General features: G+C 36.3%; 1 protein-coding gene across 5 annotated transcripts in view; it reads right to left on the bottom strand.

Annotated features, from left to right (window-relative positions):
• LOC145663219 (uncharacterized) overlaps nt 1–15851 on the bottom strand; it is a 54110-nt gene that overhangs the window by 31455 nt on the left and 6804 nt on the right. For 4 of the 5 annotated variants that reach the window (XM_081729580.1, XM_081729576.1, XM_081729578.1 and 1 more), the window contains exons 2-4: nt 12522–12611; nt 7472–7894; nt 3110–3202 (exon numbers count right to left, since the gene is read on the bottom strand). In XM_081729580.1, the coding sequence (XP_081585706.1) occupies nt 3110–3202; nt 7472–7894; nt 12522–12611 (606 nt within the window). Of the gene's footprint in view, nt 1–3109; nt 3203–7471; nt 7895–12521; nt 12612–14681; nt 14732–15851 lie in introns of all 5 variants that reach the window. The other variant, XM_081729577.1, reaches the window with a different exon arrangement.

The raw sequence follows: 15851 nt of genomic DNA on the forward strand, positions 1-15851 counted from the left end.
TAAAATGTTACACTGATCCGGCAACACTGGAGAAACTATATGAACGTTTGGTTTCATTGTGTTCCTTATCTCAGTAGTGTTCTGCTATTGTTAGAAAAGACAGGTTTAGTGCAGTTATCAGCGTTTTGGGTGTGACGTTTGTGGTTTGTGTAGTGCAGGACATAAAAATACAACTACAAGTACGCAAAAATACTGGTATTTCGAATGTAATTGTCGGAACTATTTCAAGTGACATTTTGAGGATTTCAATAAACAAAAATGCCGCGAAATTGTGTAAACAGTGCGGATAGCTTCTGCTACGTGTGTGGGGAAGTAACATTTTCCTCACAAACGCAGACTATAACACCACTAATAAGAAAAGCCTATCAATATTACTTTGGTTGTAAAATTGGAGACCAAGATAAATCTTGAGCACCCCACATTGTGTGTAACACTTGTGCCAGCAATCTAAGAAATTGGATTAATGGGAAGGGGCGCCTTTGCAGTGCCCATGATTTGGAGGGAGCCAAGCGACCACATCAGACTCTGTCATTTTTGTATGGTTCCTTCCGTCAAGAAGGGAATTTCCACGAAGAAGAAGCGGGCCTTGATCTATCCTAACGTTCCTTATGCAATGCGCCCTGTTCCACATGGAGAAGGACTACCTGTCCCTGACCCACCTAAAGAATACGATCTTTTTTCTGATGATGATCAAGAAGTTGAAGCTCCTGAATCAAGTACTTCGAATGACTCTACGTTTGTTGTAGAAGAACCTCCATGTGAACCACATAGACTTACTCAAGAGGAACTAAGTGATCTAATCAGAGACTTGAACCTCTCGAAAAGCAAAGCCGAAATTTTAGCGTCACGCTTAAAGCAATGGAATTTATTACAGGAAAAAGTAAATATTTCAGTGTATCGGAATAGGGAGAAGATGTTCACTTTACTATGGAAGACACACTTGTGGCATGTACAGATGTAAATGGTCTCATGAGGGCACTTAAAATTAATTACGAACCTACGGAGTGGAGGCTCTTTATAGATTCGTCCAAGGTGAGTTTAAAGGCAGTGCTTTTACATATTGGAAATTAACTTCCTTCAATTCCTGTAGGTTACGCAGTTCATATGAAGGAATCTTATGAAAACTTGAAACGTTTACTTCAAGCCATTAAATATTACGATTTTCAGTGGCTCATTTGTGGTGACCTTAAAGTAATAGCACTGTTGCTAGGTATGCAGTTAGGGTATACAAAGTATTGTTGCTTTATATGTGAATGGGACAGTAGAGATCGTGGATCTCATTACCACAAAAGTGATTGGAGTACCAGAGAAACTCTTCAGCCGGGAGTGAAAAATGTGCAGCATGAACCACTGGTAGATCGTAACCGAATTTTGCTTCCCCCTCTACATATTAAATTAGGTCTTATGAAAAGTTTTGTTAAGAGCATGAACCAAGAGGATGAGGCCTATAAGTACCTAAGAGGACAATTCCCTCGATTTAAGTGATGCCAATGTTAAAGAGGGTGTTTTCATAGGGCCACAGATTAGGCAACTATTCAAAGGTCACAAGTTTTACGAAATTCTCCAAGATGAGGAGAAAGCTGCGTGGGAAAGGTTGAAGAGTGTTTGTTCACAGTCTTGGGAAGACACCGAGCAACAAATTACAAACAACTGGTAGCAAAGGTGTTATTGTGCTACGAAAATCTTGGTTGCAATATGTCTCTGAAACTCCACTTTCTTCATTCACATCTAGACTTCTTTCCCGAAGATTGTGGAGCAGTAAGTGACGAACATGGTGAGCGTTTCCATCAAGATATTGCAGCCATGGAGAAGAGATATGAGGGAAAGTGGAGTTCTAACATATTGGCCGACTACTGTTGGACTATTGCAAGGGATGCTCCAGATGTAACCTACACAAGGCAAGCCAAGCGAAGACGCTCAAAATAAAATAAACATAATCCTGTACAAGGGATCACTTGAAACTTTTGTCTACATTGCATTGTAGTTCTTGCACAAAAAGGTATTTGTACATATTTTTCATGTTTTGATGTTAATACTGATTTTTATTACGGAATTGTTAATGTTTAACTTGACCACGGTTACTTTATTTTCTGTATCGCTGTGAAACTGGTATTTGCGCAATTTTGAAAAAGGAAGTACAAGGGTGTAGAAAGCTATAGATTAGGGTACTTCTTAACTCCCCAGCTTATCACATCACAATGAAATAGATAAAAAAAAAAAAAAAAAGTGAAATGTAGGTTTTTACAAGGATTTTGCTTAAATGTTCTATAAATATTAATACATTTGTATATATACAGCTACTGTTGTACAAGGGCGTTTTTTTTTTCACAACCTGAGCTAAGAAAATTCTTCTATTATCATTTCCTTTCATATTATGCTTAAATGAATGTAAAAATCGCAATTTCAAAGAATTTACATACTTTCGATCAAAATTTGTTAAACAGTGTAATTAAAAATTATTTATTTTGTACTCTTTATTACAAAATAAATACAAATATTAATTAAAAAGTAGTTGACAAGGAACACAGACAGCATGATAAGTCATCAATTGCAGTTGAGTTCATTTTTGTAGTTGCTGCCATAACCTAGATTTTTGAGTAATTCAAATTCTGGTCACACTATAATTTCTATGGATGGCAACACTGGAAATTCTTCCGATTCATATTTTTCTTTTGTAGAATAACATGATCTGTTTCTGAGGTAAGTTACATTTCATTATCTCTTTCCACTTACGAAAAACTGGCAAAAGAAAAATTGCTAGCTTTTGAAAAATATTTAGTAGCCTGCCCCCTTAAGACGTGTTGACACTTGTTAAATTCAGAATTAGGCAAGATTCATTGTGATGGCATCACAAATACCAGAACTACAACATTCCGGAAACTTTGTGACTGCTCCTCTCAACAAGAAAGCATGTTTATAAGCATTGTGCATCGCTGACTCCCTGAAAAAGGCCGAGTTGAACTGAGTCTTTCAGTTTATTGAAGTTGGGCGTGGTCCTTCGCAGTGTGTCACTGTATTTTCAGTGTGTACGTTGAAATAAATGCTAACACACCTGACGAAAAGTTTCATGACCTATACAAATATAGTACGCAGTATCTCTATCACTTACCCGATATAGTTTCATTATACAATGTATGGTTATTTAACGTTAGAGTCAATGAAATGCCATAATCTTCTTTCAGATATGTCAGGTTTAAACACACTGAAAAAGAAAAGAAACGACAATAAACCAAACACATTGCTTGCAACAGAAAAATTCATGAATCAACTCTCAACATTCAAAATAACATATACAATACACGATTAGAAATAAAGTTTGTACATAAAATGTTAAATACCAAGTACAATAAATGAAAGCAAATGACTTACAAGGTACATTCGTGAAGTGTCCTCTAGGGATTCGTGTAGAATTGATTCACATGCAAAGTTCTGTGCGGCCCAATGTGTAATGTACTAATTTTAACGGCCGATACCGGTAATTTCCATATTTATGAGCTTTCATATATTCAGAATTCAATCAGAAACTATAATATTAGAACGATCGGACACAAAATTGCTTTTAGTTTCTTTAGATGTAACTGAACATGAATGTGGGCATATGCAAAACAAATTGGATTAGGCACTGCCTCTCTGACACATGTTACCCACCCCGGCCGCCATCTTGGATTCACCATATTGGATTCAACTTTAGCTTCTTTTTTTTTTTTAATGGAAATAGCTGCAAGTGATACACCAAATTCATGTACAATTTCCTCGGAAAGTCACTGATGTTGTGACTTTTATGGTATCTTGTACCGTTTGCAAGGTATTGCATGTTAAATGTTAGGCACTTCACGAAAATTGAACAAAATAGAAAATTGTGCCGGGCAGGGCAGAGAGTTCGTAGTGCAGGGAACCCCGTGTGTATATGTAACCTTTTACGTTATTTATCGTTGACGAAATATCCTCTGACGTATATACACACAGACATAGTCACTACGAAAATGACAGGTCTGCATCCAAATCTGGCCGTATCTGGATTTAACGTTAGACACTTCAGACATGCATCCAGTGTGCTTACTGTCGAGTATATTTATGCTTACAGGATTGGTTCATGAAGTCTCATAAGCATGTATATTCCCTCTATGGGCTGCAGGAATTAGTACAATACACAGGGGGTGCTGCACAACTTTCTATTTGGTTCAAGATTCGTGAAGTGCCTGACATTTAACATGCAATACCTTGCAAACGGTACAAGATACCATGAAACTCACTACACCAGTGGATTTCCGAGAAAATTGTACATGAAATTGATGTATCACTTGCACCTGCTCCCATTTGAAAAAAAAAAAAGTTGAATCCAATATGGCGGATCTAAGATGTCGGCCAGGGTGTGTAACATGTGCCAAAAAAGCAGTACTTGATCTGAATTCTTTTATAAATGCCCTCATTCATGTCCAGTTGCATCTAAAGGAACTAAATCAATGTTGTGTCCAAGCGTTATAGTAGTTTATGATTGAATTCCGGATATATATGAAGGCTCAAATATGTAAATTATCAGTGTGGGCCGCTAAAATTAGTACAATACATATTAGTCCGCGGAGAACTTTGCATCTGAATCAATTTTACACGAATCCCGAGGGGACACTTCACGAATGTACCTTGTTAGTGGGAAGTTTTGCTACTGATCAACCCTTATTTTATGCTTACCCAATGAATCTAACAGCCCTAGAACATTCTGAAGTATCAATAACTAATTCTATCACTAGACCGAATTCTTTTAGTTACTCGCTAATACACGATTTCCCTTACGTGTTTTTTTACACTACAGCACATCTCTTTCTCTATTCACCTGAAAACAGAATCTCTATATATTAAAGATTGTCAGTAAAAACTCGAAATTGCAGTAAGAGGAAAGCATATCAAATGATTTTGCATTGCACTAAAATTTTATCCTTCTATAGAAGTATATATTTACGTAAAAAGTTGCCAGTAAGCTCCTGAACTAAGAATTATTACCATTACGAACATGTAATTCGTTCTTCCACAAAAGAGTTAAGTATAAAAGTGGAATAAATCCAATCACAATAAAAGCTAATGTATACATATGATTCTCGTGACGACGCGAACAATTTTAGTAATTCGTTTTTATGGTATACCATTTTCCTCTTGTACGGAGGCAAATGTACATTGTTCTTTTCAAGTCATCACTGAAGAACGTTTTTCCATACGACCAGGGTTGATATGCTTAAAACAAAATGTATAAAACAAGTGTTTAAGACATGTTCAAAACGAGAGCTGTTGTTTTATTCAGTTTGTTTTAAACTTTTTTTTTTTCCGAGGGTGGTTGAGCATGTTTAAAACAACTAAAATATCAGATTGAAGAAGCCAATTTAATTTTCTATCAAACACAACCCATCCTCCGCAGGATATGTGCATGGAGTAAATTACAAGCAGAGTTATATTCTTATAACAGCAATTACTGAACGAAATTCTGCACAACAATGTGCATATAATTAAACCAACAGAAATTGAAGTCAAGTATTTGAACATTTCTTAAATTCCAAGAATAACGAAGGTTAAACACACTATGCACTGTTCTAAAATCCAAATTCAGAACTTGAGTATTTTTTCGTCACTATCATTTCCGTATTAATGAACAGTTCTCACATCATAAGCACGAAAAAATACTTTGACAAATACTATACAACTGAAAGAAAAGAGCAGTGACTAGCCTACAAGGATCAAGTGAAATATTTTAACTAAACAGTTTTCAAGATACATCTGTATCTGCGACATGGATAATTAACCATGATTAGTGTCTATGGGATAAAAGCATAAATTAACCTTTAGACGCTCGCCCGAGATTTGAACAAAATCGTAGACTTTCACGCTGGGGGCTCTGGTCACATTCCTAATTATCACGGTCATGATTCATACACCGCTGGAAAATGCTTACACCACAGATTCCAACTAGGTAACATTCGTGAACAGGGTGTCTACTAAAATTCCAAAATTAAAAATTTCGGGATTTTTTCGTGACCTTTTCTTTACCAAATCATAAAATTTCCTAACGTTTTCAAGAGCGAATTTGGGTGAGAATTAGGCCGAATTTTCGTCCATGTGATGGAAACTTACTTTGCTTGCGATTTGGTAGCGTCTAAAACCCGACCATAAACATTTTTGGTGGTGAATTTTGACGTTTTATAGAACAAAAGTTACTCCAATCTGCATTTACATTTGTACAGTTAAAAAAAACCGTGACCCCAAAGCTAAATTTCGTGACTTTCATGACCGTTTTCTGATTTCGTGACATTCGTGACCAATAGACACCCTGGTGAAATTTCCGCCATATTCGTAGAAGAAACAAAAATCATAAAAAAATATGAAAAATTGACTTTGCGGGACCTTGTCAACATATGCAGTCAGCCTACGCTGACAAAATGATGCTAATGTACGCCAGAAACTTGTGACAATAATATAAGAAATGGTAGTCATTGCTGCGATACAAAGCGTAATGAATTCGTTTTATGTAGGAAATATTCTCACACACACACACACATATATATATATATATATATATATATATATATACAGAAAAAAAACTCGTTGAATTTGACATTTCTCTCCCCTCCCCCACCATAGTACCACATTCATATGCAAATTATTTTTGCTGCACACATCATGTATAGGAAAAAGAATTATGCTTCTAGACCAATTCAGTGAAACATATTTTATCTTATATGGAACCGTCCTGAAAATAAATACAAATTAGCCAAATTGTCCCTTTCTCCTCTATAAGCAACAAGTGCACATATACAGGTTATTGTCATGTAGGGGACTACTTCATTGTTTCACATATCAATTTTTATGGGTGTACCACAACGGGGAGAGGAATGGTTCCCCAAAACCTCGTGGAAAAAAAAAAACTTCGCCCTTCTCCCCTTGGTCGTGGTCCCATTACATACATATTTAAATACATACTGGCGGAAAGCTTCTTCCCTCAGGAATACATTAGTATCAAATCATCATGTATAGGAACATGCTGTATCATGTTTAACTTAATTAGGGGCTAAGCTATTGATGTTTACCATAAAAATAAATGTAATTTACGTCAAAAAACAAACTTTGCCCCCTTCCTACTTCGCCCATATGAGCAAAAGGTACAAATACAGGATATTACCCCTAGTGGCCTACTTCATTCCTTCACATACAGGTTTCTACGATTGTATTTCCAAGGGAGGGAATGGCTCCCAAAAAACCTGTTCTAAAAACACGACCTTTACCGTCTTCTACTCCCCCCCCCCTCCCGCCGTTGCACTCTCCACATACTGATATGAAATGCGCACCGGTGAAAAGCTGCATCCTTCGGGAATAATTGATACCAAAAGCATCTTCCTACCTTAATTACGACTACCTACCGATTTCTTAAATGGTGTAAAAATACCTAAACAGAGTCCGCTACGCGTATATAACAAAAGGACTGTCTTACCTGTGCTGTTCAGCTCAATTTCTTTGACGTCCATGTGAACGCAGCAGCCACATGAGTAATTGTAGCAGAGACACTTCCCACTGGTAGCTTCCAACTCATCAACTATGCTCACCATCTTCTTTTCTAGCCACTGAGTGTCATTCTGTAGATGTTTTTCCACGACCTTCTCTTCCTTCCCCAACCAATTGGAAACCTCTTTGAACTTTTCTTCAGCTACCACTCCCTCCTGCTCTACCCACTGCTTAGACTTCGACATTGTACGCTTGAATCCATCGAAATCTTTAAGCAGCGAGTTGTAAGCAGCGGACGCCTTGTTCTCTGCCCAATGCCCTGCAGAAGCCAAATGACTCTCAGCCTTCTTTAACCCATTCTCCACCGCTTCCAAGTCTTTTTTCAACCACTCCCCTGTTCCATACACGTAGTCTGGAATAAAGAAACAGCAGGTGAAAAATTATAAACATTATATCAATTTATTTAAGAGTGCTTACATATTTTGGTGCAAAGTACTATTCATAAGACACATAATACAGAATTTTATATACCGGTATCTTTATAACAACAAATAATTCACTTCTGAAAGAAGTTAAATAAATAGATGGGAACTTCCTTCAACTCTGCACAACTATTTCCTCCAACTATCATAAAAATCGGTATTGGCCGCCAAAATGTATGCGTAGCAGCAAGAGTGTGGTTGACCATCATTGTAGACCTGAACTGAATCAAGACCTCATTGATAACTGTGAAAATATTTTCTAAAATCTTTCGTTAAAAAAAAAAAAAAAAAAAAAAAGAAAGAAAGAAAAAAAACTGGTAACGGGAGGCGCATGTCGAAAAAAGGGCAGATGATAAAAGTCATGGGGGAAGAAATTTATTGTGACTATGAAAGTACATACCTTGGCTATTTGTTGACGCATTCACCATGAACATTCAGACATCTCTGGCAGCGTGGTACAAGCTTCCGTATATCCTCTGTGTAAAAATCCACCGCCTGAGTGCAGCCAGTTTAGAACTGGCGTTTTGAGCACTTCACTGTCGTTGAAACGCTTCGATGCAAGTCCTTCTCTTAGGTAAAGAAAGAAACCGCTGAAGGCATAGTCAAGGCTATAGGGAGAATGAATGAATAGTTCCCATCGAAATTTTTGAATTGTCTCAACACTGCAAGCTGCTGCTTTTTTTTTTTTTTTTTTTTTCTTTGGGTTTGTTTGTGCGTGTGTGTATGTAACAAATTTATACTTTTTAGCATGAGCGGACATTGTCATGGATCAGAATTCCAGAACGTAGCGTTCCTCTCCAATGATTTTGGATTTCACGTCGCAGATTATTCAGCAGTACACATCTGCTGTAATTGTTTGTCCTGGTTCCAAGAATTCCACAAAAGAATTACACCCTTTTAATCCCAAAACACATTGCCATGATTTAGTGAACTGATGGTTTTTGTTTGAATTTCTTTGCTCTAGGAGAATCAGAATGCCGCTATTGCACTGACTGCTGCTTTGACTCCCTAACGGGTATAATATCAAAGGTTTCACCTCCTGTCACTGTATGAGGAAAAGAGCTATTCTCAATCCTCCCACAGCGGGACAAAAAAATCACGGGTAGCCGCTATTCTCTTCTCTTTGTGAGCGTCTGTCACCGTTTTTTGACACCCACACTGCGCAGTTTGTAATACCCAGCATGTCAGTCACAATTCGTGCACTGTTTTCGCAGACACTTTTGGAAACTCTGGCGATTTAAGTTATTGTGAACCGGTGACTGACCGCACTTTCTCGTTAATGCGTTTCACCGGATCTGTCTTAACACTAGCTCTTCCTCTACGCTCGTCGTCATGAACATTTGAACGCCCTTCCCGAAATTCTTTGCATCATTGACTGACCTTTCCTTCACTCATTACTGTTGCTCAATAAATATCATACAATTCCCGATGGATCTCAGTTCCATTCTGTCCTTTGGCGTTCAGAAATAGTATGACGGATCTCACTTCATATTTGGCAGGATTTTGAATCCGGGCAGCCATTTCACTTTACTGCTACTTCCACGTACGTAACCCTACTCGGACGATTTTAACTCCGTTGCAAGCAAAGGATACTAGAACATTAACAAAAAAATTGGTTACTTACCAATGAATCCTCCCTTGAAAAATTTAAAGATTTTGACGTTTCGGAACTCTCAGCTGGTTCCTTCCTCAGTGGCAAGGTAAAAAGGATTAAAACGGAAAGGAGATAAAAGGAGTAAAAACAGGAATACATACCACTATATATAAAAGTAACGTACAAAAAGGATCTTGAGATGGCCAGAGCAGAGTGAAAAAAAAGAAGAAAAAAAAAAGAAACTTAATCAAAAAGAACGTGGTGTCTATGTTAGGCCACTATTGCCAGATCCAAAGTATGCATCAGAGGTAGGTACCCAAGCTCGATCAATGTTGCCAGTATCAAGGTTCAATGCAGGTTTGTATTTATGAATAAAGAACGATTCTTTAATTTCCCGTTGTTTTTTTGATTTTGCTGAACCTATTACCCTAACATATTTTATATTATGTGAATGTTGTTTTAGATGAAGCACCAAACCCGACATGCCTTCTTCTTGTGACTTTTTGATTGTCTAACATGTTCCTTCACACGCGTGTTAATATTACGTTTAGTTTGGCCAATGTATGAGGAATCACATTCGCAATGGACGCGGTAAATACCTGCCTTATTTAATGAATCGACAAAATAGATTTTAAATCCAGTGAGATGTTTTTGTAAACTTTTGGGGGGTATAATTGAAGCAGATATGTTATTCTTTGCAAGAATACGTTGAATTTTTGTTGAAAGTTGTGGAAAATAAGGAATTGCAATCCAAGTTTTTGCTTCTTTGGAAGTTACCGTTTTGGGGACTTGCAGCGATCTACGTGTTTGATTAAACCATTTTTGTAAAATACACAGCTTATAACAGCTTTCTTGTCCTATTTTATATAAAAACTGTATTTCTTCATTGAGATCTTTTTGACGGTCACAAATTAATAATACTCTACGAAAGAAGTTCTTCCAAATATTGGCCTTGTACATTGGCGGATGAGCTGGCAGTTGATGTATGTAAGTAGTGCCTGCATTAGGTATTTGGTATATTTTTGTAATAAATTTATTATGTGATCGGATAATCAATAGGTCTAGAAATGGAAGACTGTTATCAGATTCACGTTCAAGGGTGAACTTCAGCCTAGGATGCTGACTGTTGAATTGTTCAAATATTTGTTTTGGCATAACAAAGATATGTTTCCGGTATTTTAAAAATAGCAGAAAAATGTAATTTTGTTTCATATCCCTGTAATCTGTTACCACAGGTTATTAAGAAGGTACAGTCGACAATTGATTCTTCACCACTTTTAACTGACATTAAAAAAAGGTACGATAAAAATAGATCTAGTCTTCCCATTATTTATGGTCTTCCAAAGGTGCACAAGCTTGACATTTCCCCTTCGCCCGATCATATCAGGTTTCAATCATCCAGCTTATTTACTAGCAAAATGGTTATATAAAAAACTCAGCAGTTACAATAGTGGTTTTAAATATGTTGTAAGAAACAGTCTAGACGTAAAACAACAATTATCATCATTTGTAAATGCCAATGCCATTTTACTTGCCTCCATAGACATTGTTGAAATGTATCCGTCCATACCACTGAAACTTACTATCAATAGTAGTCGATCCTTGTTATTACAAAATGGCGCTTCTACCTACGAAACTATTTTTTTTATTACAATTACTTGAGGTTTGTTTAACAACTAATATATTCCAATTTGAATATCATTACTTTTCTCAGAATGATGGCTTAGCCATGGGTAACACATTATCCCCAATATTGTCAAATATTGTTTTAAATCAGATTGAAAAGTCTATTTTAGGGCAGGACACATTTAAATAAGTTAGACATTACCGTTGCTGACATTAGACATGATGATATTTTACTACTTGTTCGTGACGAAAATACACTTACACAAATATTTGAACAATTCAACCATCAGCATCCTAGGCTGAAGTTCACCCTTGAACGTGAATCTGATAACAGTCTTCCATTTCTAGACCTATTGATTATCCGATCACATAATAAATTTATTACAAAAATATACCAAATACCTAATGCAGGCACTACTTACATACATCAACTGCCAGCTCATCCGCCAATGTACAAGGCCAATATTTGGAAGAACTTCTTTCGTAGAGTATTATTAATTTGTGACCGTCAAAAAGATGTCAATGAAGAATACAGTTTTTATATAAAATAGGACAAGAAAACTGTTATAAGCTGTGTATTTTACAAAAATGGTTTAATCAAACACGTAGATCACTGCAAGTCCCCAAAACGGTAACTTCCAAAGAAGCAAAAACTTGGATTGCAATTCCTTATTTTCCACAACTTTCAACAAAAATTCAACGTATTCTTGCAAAGAATAACATATCTGCTTCAATTATACCCCCCAAAAGTTTACAAAAACATCTCACTGGATTTAAAATCTATTTTGTCGATTCATTAAATAAGGCAGGTGTTTACCGCGTCCATTGTGAATGTGATTCCTCATACATTGGCCAAACTAAACGTAATATTAACACGCGTGTGAAGGAACATGTTAGACAATCAAAAAAGTCACAAGAAGAAGGCATGTCGGGTTTGGTTTTTAGGGTAATAGGTTCAGCAAAATCAAAAAACAACGGGAAATTAAAGAATCGTTCTTTATTCATAAATACAAACCTACATTGAACCTTGATACTGGCAACATTGATCGAGTTTGGGTACCCACCTCTGATGCAAACTTTAGATCTGGTAATAGTAGCCTAACATAGACACCACGTTCTTTTTTATTCTGTTCATTCTTATGGTTCTTATCCTGCCACACAGTGCATTATGTATTCGTTATGACTGATGTAAGTACTATTGTATTACTTACCATAGTCTCGGAATTCCTTTACTCCAGCTATGTATATAATGAAAAGAGGGCATGACGAAAGAAATACGTTCTTCCCCCATGTTATCTTGACTAAACAATTTCTAGATTGAAATTCAACAGACTTACCTAGCCAGCTACCAGCTGAGAGAGTAGCTTCGTATGTCACAACCAAAAGGCTAATTACAACAAAATTTCTCATCTTCAGATATTTATCACCTGTCAAAACAAGAAAAAAGGTCTAAATATATCATTGTATGACAAACGAAACTAACTTGATTTATGTATTTCCATTATGCCAATAATATAATTCAGTGGTCATGATCTCACACGTTGCTTGCGAATGATTCCATGATGAATTATAATTGTATTTTTATAACATTGAATACAGGCCACATGTCTGCCTAAGACACGTAATTCCTGTTAATTTGTCTTTTGCAAATATTAGAAAATTTTCGGAGCTTTAGGCTGAGATCCTTTTCCGAAAACTTTAGCTAACAGTGGATTAACACTTTTGATCTCTATATACGCACGCGTAGCCTGACCATTCTTATTTCAATGCATACACTGAGAATGGTGGGCAGGGTATGCGTCAATATCATCTGTTATTATCTTAAATGGAAACACATAAAATGTCCTGATATTTTCAATTAAAGATGGAGCCACGAAGTTGAGAAGTCCTGTTATTACATGTAGCGTTGGACTACAATATAAACAAAATTCGTGTAAACAGAGATGGAACAATTAATACCTTATTACTCTTTCAACAGAGACAACTCAAGTGGTAAAACCACTCTTTTACCATTTTCTGATTATGTCCGCAACAAATCACTGCATTCTGTACACAGAGAATAAGGAACACAAGAAAAAACAAGAAAGTGCATTCAGAAGATTTTCTAGAGGCAGCTGGTTTGAAAGAGTGGAATTGAATCTGAAAACATTTCTGGGATTTTCTAGGATCAAAAAGGTTGCGTGGCGGAGGTAGTTTAAGCTACGGAAAAGAAAGGAAAACTGACATGATACTACAAGGCGAGTTTTGATAAAAGGAAGACGACGGGTGGCGAAAGGAAGGAAGAAACCACAACGAGCTGATGCTTTCAATGCAATGTTGGTGATGGTGTGCCAGAATGCTTCAAGTTGTCTCAGAAGAAAGTTTGCTATGTGTAAAATTAAAAATACGAACATTTCGGCTGGGGTTTCCGTTATAAGTTTTTAAATACATTGGGACTAAAAGCATTAAGGGTGCCATACAGAAAGGAGAGAATGAAAAAATGAGGAGACAGAGTTATTAATTATACGACAATATTCTGATTAAGATATTCATCATAGAGCTTATAGTAGTCATTTCCAATTGGCCCACGTATGACGTCAGGGAGAAGCAGAGAAAGGGGAAGGGAGAAAGGTCCAAAGTATACGAGTAATGATTTTACAAACGGTGTATTGGCGAAAGAACTGACTTCAACATTGACGCTGTTGCTTGCATTACCATTGACTCCGTCAACGCCTGCTACTTGTTCTGTCTGAGTGATCTACTGAGAATGGAAAACTGTCCGATTGAAAAAAACTGACACAGCCCTTCCTTAAAACTTAACAAAGTTCTTAATTAATTCCCAGCTAAAATGCCCGGGTACAAATAAAATCAGTTAATAAACAATGTTATCACAAGAACAAATGTATTGTGATTTCAGTGAGTTCGTATTAGTTAGAACCAGTTATTTGGTATTTTACGTTGCCATACAGGAAATACAACCAACGCATGTTAGTCTTTCTCACTATAGGAAGTCTTTTAATAACCACGAAAAATATGGAAAGAAAGATGCACAAGAAACTTAAAAAGATACATTTTAAAAGCGCACTGCAACCTTCACTTCTTCTCAATCACTATGCTAACTCTTGTTCAGGGTTGGCAGGTTTAAACTCAGTGGTTTAAAAAGAAACCAATTGGTTTAAGCCTAAATAAATAAATACAAGACATGATTCCTAGCGATCTGGATAAATCTATTTCCTCGACTTTCCCTGCCTTTGGCAGGAAATTCCCTGGCTTTCATGACAGATATCGGACGACGTTGACACGTAAATAAGGAATAAATAATGGTGAATATTTACATATGAGAACATTTATTCCAGAGAGACAAATCATAATCAATTGCTCATACGTACATTCCACTTTCTACACATAAAAGTCTGAGCAACATCCATTATAATGGCTGGCTAAGCTGAAATTCCTATACAACTAATGTTAGAAAACATGTTCCTGATTTCCAGTCTTTTTCTCTGAACTTCCCTCACCTGCAACATTTTCCTTGAGTTTTCCCTGCCTTCCCTGAACAGGAGGAACCCTGCAAGAGCAAAAATGCCAGAAATCGCATAAAATTCATGGTGAAATCTTATTGCATCTTAAGCCAACGAGATCTTTTGTCACACATTACAAACTTAGATAACATAAATGTAACTGCTTTACAAGGTTGGCAAAAACAATGGTTTTTATTGAAAAACCATAAAATCCTTTTTTTTTTTTTTTTTTTTTGTTTAAAGTTTCTTTTTTGTTATTGTTGTTGTTTAAACCAGGGTTTTTTGGTTTAAATAATTTGCTCTATGTATTTATATCACATAAGGACAGAAATAAAGTTTGTTTCGCCTTTGTGTTATTATGCAACAACCGGGTTACGCTGGAAGGGGTCACATAAGCTTAAAGTGAAATCCAAACCGCTTCTCAGCTTACATCCGAGAGATTGTCCTCCATTTGAACTCGAAACCGAGACTAATTGGTCACAAATATGATAAGTCTGCCGACTCACTCATGAAGGACTCCTGATAAAAATACGTTGTACTGGTCTTTACATATTTGTTAATATAACTGTCAAGAGTCATTTCAGAAGGACAAAAAGATAAACAATTGCACAAGTGAAACCATTATACAGAATTACATATGGACAATTTCAAAATACTGCAGAGTACAGAAGAACTAATTTAGTCCTAGTTCACTAAGACTTTTATTAGTCCAAGTTTAAGAAATATAACGACTTAATTTGCATATCAGTAAGAAAAGTGAATAAAGATACGAATTATTTGAGTCCACTTTGGCTCTGACCCATTTATACACAAACAGATACCAAAGATACTTTTGATTTCAATAAATGCCTCACGTGGGTTTTGTATGACCTCCTTCCCCCCCCCCCCCAAAAAGTACGGCATTTCGATGTATTTTATCAATAGTAAACATTATTAAAACGAAGCAATATTTAGAATTTTTCTTTGACTGCAATTGCATAACAATAACAAATTATTTTTTAAAAAATCACAAAAGAAACATTCATAAAAAAAGTTGCTTTTGTAGTTTAATCTCTTTGAGTACTGAATGGGGAATTTAGGTCTGAATATAATACTAAAAATATACGGAATGAAACGTGATAACTCACAAATGTGTGTCCATGAAGATTTTACGAACACTTACATTAT

The sequence above is a fragment of the Thermobia domestica genome, chromosome 10 (assembly GCF_964235325.1).
Source record: "Thermobia domestica chromosome 10, izTheDome1.hap1.1, whole genome shotgun sequence".
Taxonomy (NCBI): domain Eukaryota; kingdom Metazoa; phylum Arthropoda; class Insecta; order Zygentoma; family Lepismatidae; genus Thermobia; species Thermobia domestica.